Genomic DNA, 7,200 nt, shown 5'->3' with positions numbered 1-7,200 from the left:
GTGTATGTGTAATTCTATATTAACTTTTATAAAAAGTCGAATATATATATATATATATATATATATATATATATGTATATATATATTAGACTTTTTATAAATAATGTAAATATATAATCTAAAAATTTGTAATAATGTAATATCTAATATTTATTAGTGCGATGTGGGACACTATTATAATGAGTCATGCGGTTCTTTATATCACCTGTATGTGAGCGACTGCAGCGCGCGACAGTGACAGCTGACGACCCACAGCGATCTGTCCGTCAGAATGTTGGGACAATGAGAGACACGCAGAGCGATGAGACACCGCCCCGCTGACTTCAGCACCGCCTCCAGCCCCGCCTCCAGCCCGCCCCTCGACACAGAGAGATCCGCACACACAGCTGACAGCACACTCCCTACTAAAGCACTGTATACTGGCCTTCATGTGAGAGATGTGTGTGTGTGTGTGTGTGTGTGTGTGTTTTACCTGGTGCTGCGTAAATACTCGTCTTTACTCTCCTTCTTGCCACGAGATCGAGGTTTGAGGTTGTGAAGAACGAGAGACTGAGTCTGACAGCACCACTGAGACAGAGTCATCAGGAACTACACACACACACACACACACACACACACACACACTCGAGGTCAGGATGACCTACAGTGGCCTCTAGTGGTCTGGCTTTGTACTAGTTATGGCTTTAGTTATCTGAGGAAGCCATTTTGGCAGAAGTTCTTTGCGGCCTGTATATGGAAATAAGCTTCTGGACAGGTAAGACTGATGGGAGTTTCTGTCTTCTGTTGATGTTTGCAGATTTAAATGCTTTGCTGGTTTTGTTTGGGCGATTGTTCGCTGGTGCACGAGGACCGGGAGATTTGCTTTAGGTTGGATGAAGTATTTGTGGATTCAAGTTGTGCATGTAAATAAAGTGTTTACTTAGATTGGTTATTTGTTTGACTTTCTAGTGATGAATCCAAAATACTAAATGTCACAGATGTATATTTACAGAGTAATCCACTGTTTTGTAGAGGAGGGGCTATGAGATTCGGAGCCAGATTACAGGGGGGTAAAAAAACGACTTCAGAAAGATTGCAGCATCAATATATTATTTTCACACAAGTCTATTAGTAAAATCTGTTGACTTTAGTAAGTTTTGTTGCATTGTGTGTCAATGGTGACAGTTCAAAACTAGGAAAAAAGCTGTTTTTGTGTGTTTTTCTCCAAAGTTTGCATTGGTGTAACTAAAGAAGTGTTAAAGATATCTTAATATCCTTTTAGATTTTGGTTCTTAACAAACGTTTCCTTTGGCATCTTAATTTGTAAGGCCCTGTAAGGTTCCTTAGCAGAGATATAGGGATCTCAAAGCGGCTCCATGTGCACATTGTTAAAATGTATTTATATTCAGTGGTCAAAAACGTTAAATAGATGATACTTTTTTCTTTTAAAGACAAATGTCTGAAGAACAAATAATGCTTTAACTAGAAATGTATCTTTGTTTCCCTCTTTGCAAAACCATACCTATCTGAGTGCCATAAATATACATTTTTCAAAAGTTTGCATGCCTGTAACTCAAGAAGTATTAAAAATGTCTCAGCAAGATTTTAGATTCTAGTTCTTATGTAACTTTTCTATTGGTATCTTTATTTTTGAAGTCCTGTATGGTTCACACCCAGAGATATGGGGATCTCAATGTGGCTCTAAGTCCAAATTTTACCCATTTTCAGTGGTCGAAAGTCAAATGTGGGGGCACTTTGCATACAGATGATACCTGTTGTATTTAAAGACAAATGTCTGAAGAACAAATAATGCTTAAACTAGAAATGTAGCTTGTTTCCCTATCAAAGCAAGTGTGTAAAACGTACCTCCAAATCTCAGGTGAAAATGGTCATTTTGACCCCATCTACAAAATAGCGGATCACTCAGTAAATATACATCCATGGCATTTCATATTTTGGCTTTCTAATGCATTTATGTAGTTCTTTCACCCAAATGTCTTTACTGTCACTTTTGATCAATTTAATGAATAATGGTCTGAATTTCTTAAAAATAAAAAAACAAGTCACACCTGTCTATATAAGACCTTACAGCTCACAGTGCATGTCAGAGCAAATGAGAATCATGAGGTCAAAGGAACTGCCTGAAGAGCTCAGAGACAGAATTGTGGCAAGGCACAGATCTGGCCAAGGTTACAAACGTGTGATTTTGTGTGCGTGTGATTCTTTGTGTGTGTGTGTGATTGTGTGTGTGCGCGTGTGATTTTGTGTGTGTGTGATTTTGTGTGTGTGTGTTGTACCCATGCAGCTGTAGGTCCTGTATCCAGTGTGTTGCTGTGTGTCGTCCTGTGATTCTGAGGTGTAAAGTGACCAGTGGTCTGAATCGGCGTCAGTGTGTGTGTGTTGGATCATCCAGGGCCCCTCGACAGCGCCACACAACACATGCTGATACTGCCGTCTGTCCCAGGGACCCTCACAGCCGCCCGAGCCCACCGACAGTGTGCGCGGCCTCCGCTCGAACCTCAGACACGTCAGTCACAAACCACATCATTACTGCAGCAGATCACATCACATTTGAAACAAAAAACAGCAATGTTGCTTTGGCAACTAACTAAAAAAAAGTTGAAGTTGAAGCAGTAAAATTAAAACCTAAATAGTAATATTTTAATAAAACAAAAACTAATAAAAAAAATAGCAAAAGACAACACAATCACTAAAAGTACAACAAAAACTGAAATGAAAATTACAAATATAAAAATAAAAGCTGAATATTAATGAAATCTATAATATATTAAAAATACTAAAATAACACTGCACATAAATTATGAGACCAGGGTTTTTATAGTTAACTAAAACTAAAACCACAAAACTTTTTACTTTTAATAAATAGATAAAATAAATGTTAATTGAAATAAAAAAATTAAGTTAAATATAAAAAAAACATGTTTTTTCCAGATAGTTGCCAAGGCAACATTTCTCATTGTCATTTATTTTAAATAAATGTAGTAAAATAACTAAAACAAAAATGACTTTTGACATATTTACAAAAATCAATCAATAAAAATCTTTACTTAATAAAACTTGAACTAAAATGAAAATGAAAATACAAAAATAAAAACTATAGTAATACTAACAGTATCTCAATGATAACTACACGAGACTCTTATTTCTCATTAATTCCACGATACGACCCACTTATAGACAATATTCTGTTAAATATGTTGAGGCGCTTGAACAGATGTGATTCACATGTGCATGTTCAGTAATGTACCTGTAGTGTTGAGCGGCTCTGTGATCAGACAGATGAGAAGATCTCCTGCTCCTCCCAGACACGCTGTAACTCCTCTGTCAAACACACAAACACATCCACTGCTGATATATGAGAAATATCAGCGGTCGCGCTATATCTCCAGTAATAATAAGACGAGACTGAAATGCTCCAAACATATAATGCAGTGATTGAGAGCTGAAGAAATAAAGGCTCCTCAGAAGATGTGAGATGTTCTGGAGCCTAGCCATCAGAGAAGTTAATTAAACACCGGTCAGTGATTTTGACACTCCAAAACGTCTGAAACTGAATTTATTTTTATTTTTTTGGCAATTTCAGACGAATATCTTCATTTGCTGTAATTTCAGTGCATCTCAACACAAACACTCACTGTTGCTTGCGCCGCAGTTGTTCATCTCTCTCTCTCAGCTCGTATCGGAGGCTGGCCAGCATCTCCACGGAAATGTCCACCTGCCGCTCCAGTTCGGCCGCCCGCTCCTCCGCATGACGCTTCTCTCTGTGCATGCACTCGCTCTCTCTCCTGGCCCGCCTCACCTCCACGCTCCTCCGCTGCAGCTCGTACTGCAGCGTCTCCAGTTTGAGCGACACACGCTCCTGCACCTCCAGCGCCAGCTGCTGAAGCCGGGCCTCCAGCGCCAGCCTGCCCAGCCATGGCACTCCCAGCTGGGCCACAGCGTGTCCGGCGTCTGCCTCCGCCTCTGCGGCTCTGGAGCTCATGGCGACCGCCAGCACTGGAGACAGAGACGAGGGCAAGTCCCTCTGAATGAGAATCTTTCGGAGCGGACGGGCCAAACTCAGGGCATCCAGGAGCTCCAGCCGCAGAGGACGGTCGATCTTGCTCTCTCGCTGGGCGTACAGGGACATGAGTCTGCCCTCAGAGCTCCGGCGAGGGGTCAGACAGAGTTTCTGGCAGGAGCGGGCGCTGGACAGGTGCTCTCCAAAGCCACACGCCTCTCCGCAGGTCGGGCAGCATAACGGCAGCTCTGTGCTGGTTGACATACTGCGACGATGTGCTCTCACGCTCGAAAAACAACTCCAGAGTCGAGTGGGGAGATCATTCAGAGTTCAGGAGCATTTCAGGAGCATTTCAGGAACATTAGGAGCTTGTTAAGAACGTCTCAGGAATGTTTCAGTAACTTTAGGAGCGTTTCAAGAATGTTTCAGTAACTTTAGAAGCGTTTCAAGAAAGTTTCAGGAACTTTAGGAGCATTTCAAGAAAGTTTCAAGAACGTTTCAGGAACTTTAGGAGCATTTCAAAAATGTTTCAGGAATGTTTCAGTAACTTTAGGAGTGTTTCAAGAACTTTTCTGGAACTTTAGGAGCATTCAACAAAGTTTCAGTAAATTTAGGAGTGTTTCAAGGAAGTTTCAGGAACGTTTCAGTAACTTTGGGAGCTTTTCAAGAATGTTTCAGGAACTTTAGGAGCATTTCAAGAACATATTAGGGACGTTTCAGGAACATTTGGAGCATTTCAAGAACGTCTCAGGAATGTTTCAGTAACTTTATGAACGTTTCAAGAACCTTTCAGGAACTTTAGGAGCATTTCAAGAAGATATCAGGAACATTTCAGTAACTTTAGCAGTGTTTCAGGAGTGTTTTGTGGCTTTTCAGTATCTTCTGGGGCATTTCAGTAACATTAGGAATGTTTTAAGTGCATTTCAGACGTTTTTCAAGGTGTTTCAGTATCTTCTGGGCGTTTCAAAGGTTTTTCAGTAACTTCGGGAGCCTTTTAGGGGTGTTTCAGTATCTTCTGCGGTGTTTCAAGAGCGTTTCAGTAACTTTCAGGCGTTTCAGAATCGTTTTGGGGTATTTCAGTATCTTCTGGAGCATTTCAAGGGCGTTTCAGTAACCTTTAACAGAATTTAGGGGCGTTTCAGTAACTTTGGGAGAGTTTTTAGGGCATTTCAAAAGCCTTTCAGGGAGTTTTAGTATCTTCTGGGGTCTTTCAATGGCATTTCAGTAACTTTTAGGAGTGTTTAAGGGGCATTTCAGTATCTTTTATCTTTCAGTAACTTTAGGAGTATTTTAGGGCTGTTTTTAGAAGTCTCTTGGGCATTTCAAGGACATTTCAGTAACATTTTAGGGGCATTTGAGAAGTATTTCAGGGCATTTCAGTAACTTTGGGGCATTTTAGGGGCGATTCAGTGTCTTCTGTGGCATTTCAGGAGCTTTTCAGTCCAAAACAGGTTCTTGCAGCATTATCACACCTGCAAAAGAAAAAAGGAACAAAAGGAATGATAACTTAAGTTTCATTCAATCAATAATAAATGCACTGGTTTCCTTCACAACATGATTTGTTGCCTGTTTGAAGTGCTTCTAAGTTGTCAAAATGTATCTGTCTGTTATACATATGCATCTAAAAGTGAGGTGTCTCATTTCTGTGTCCTCCCTCCATCATCTATTGGTAATTCATATTAACACAGCGTATGAACATATTCTTCTGTTGGTGTTTCGTGTGTGTGTGTATGTGTGTGTGTGTGTGTGTGTGTGTGTGTGTGTGTATGTGTGTGTGTGTGTGTGTATTTATAGTTATAGGAGTCTTTGCTGTTGCACCAGCAGACTCAGGAACAGTTTCTTTCCCTCTGCTGTCAGCCTACTAAATTAAAAATGTAACCGCTGAACTCTCTATCCTACTCGGCCCAGCTAATACTATTTATAAAAATAAAAAAAACTGTACAGCATCATCTGTTATTATTGTTGTACATTCTACATCATGATGCCCACTGCACTGATATAGTCACTGACCGTATGTTTATATATTTATAAATACCTCATTCTGAATAATGCACCTTCTTGTTTTATACTTCTCACTTGCACACTACTGTACTGTATTCACATTGCACTATATTAATGTAACTTTAGATTGCATCTTGTACCATATTTCATAGACAACTGCATTGAGCTGGTCTCTGCACCTGCACCTGTCCCTCATAAATGTTTATTATGCACACATACACATATATATATATATATACGGCTGTCCAGCTTCCCAGACGTCTGGCGCGTCCTGCCTTCACTCCGTCTCGTCTTCCACAGACCCGCTGAACTCGACTTCACGAGCACGAGCAGCCGCTCCGGTCGCCTCTGACGTCACTCCCGGTCTGGGAGGAACGGACTGCACGAGGAGCGTGAAATAGAGCGGTAGGAAAAATGCATTAATGTGTGGGCGCGCGCGTTACGTTGCGTCGAGCGAGCTGCGCTGTCCACGCACTCGTGGTGCTGAAGGTCCGCCAGTGTGTTGAGAACAACTGGTTTGATTAAAATACGCTGCAGTTGTGTCCATAATTATAATACATTAAATATGTTTGAATGCAGCATCTTTTAGATATAACCGATCGTATACGCTAATTTTTCTATACAATATATACATATTACATGGAGTGAGTTGATATACTGTCACTGGGTTCTCTCTGTGTGTGTATTTGAGTTTGTGTGTGAGTGTGAGTTTGTGTGAGAGAGAGTGTGAGTGTGTGTGTGTGTGTGTGTGTGTGTGTGTGTGTGTGTGTGTGTGTGTGTGTGTGTGTGTGTGTGTTTGTGTGTGTGTGTGCATGTTTATGTGGTTTATGAGGACACAAATTTGTATAATAACATGGGTATGACACAGGTATTACAATGAGAAGGTGATTTATGAGGACATTTTCAGTGTCCCCGTAATTCAAAAGGCTTATAAATCATATAGAATTAAGTTTTTTGAAAATCTACAAATGCACAAAGTCTCCTGTGAGGGGTAGGTTTAGGGGTAGGGTTGGTGTAGGGCAATAGAATATACGGTCTGTACAGTATAAAAACCATTACGCCTATGGAGAGTCCCCACAAGGATAGCTGACCAGACATGTATGTGTGTGAGAGTGTGTGTGTGTGTGTGTGTGTGTGTGAGAGAGAGAGTGTGTGTGTGTGTGTGAGTGTGTGTGTGTGTGTGTGTGTGTGTGTGTGTG

The 7,200-nt window shown here is 40.8% G+C and overlaps 1 protein-coding gene across 1 annotated transcript in view; it reads right to left on the bottom strand.

The window, feature by feature from the left end:
- The window catches only part of LOC107570189 (F-box only protein 41-like), an 8,406-nt gene extending 3,852 nt beyond the window's left edge, over positions 1-4,554 (bottom strand). Inside the window, exons 1-3 of the mRNA XM_016256396.1 lie at positions 3,635-4,554; positions 473-588; positions 206-358 (exon numbers count right to left, since the gene is read on the bottom strand). Coding sequence (XP_016111882.1) covers positions 206-358; positions 473-588; positions 3,635-4,264 — 899 coding nt within the window. The 5' untranslated portion in view covers positions 4,265-4,554. The remainder of the gene's footprint in view (positions 1-205; positions 359-472; positions 589-3,634) is intronic.
- Positions 4,555-7,200: the final 2,646 nt, after the last annotated feature.

The sequence above is a fragment of the Sinocyclocheilus grahami genome, unplaced genomic scaffold (assembly GCF_001515645.1).
Source record: "Sinocyclocheilus grahami isolate Dianchi unplaced genomic scaffold, SAMN03320097.WGS_v1.1 scaffold1425.1, whole genome shotgun sequence".
NCBI lineage: Eukaryota > Metazoa > Chordata > Actinopteri > Cypriniformes > Cyprinidae > Sinocyclocheilus > Sinocyclocheilus grahami.
This window is presented reverse-complemented; position numbering and strand designations above follow the sequence as displayed.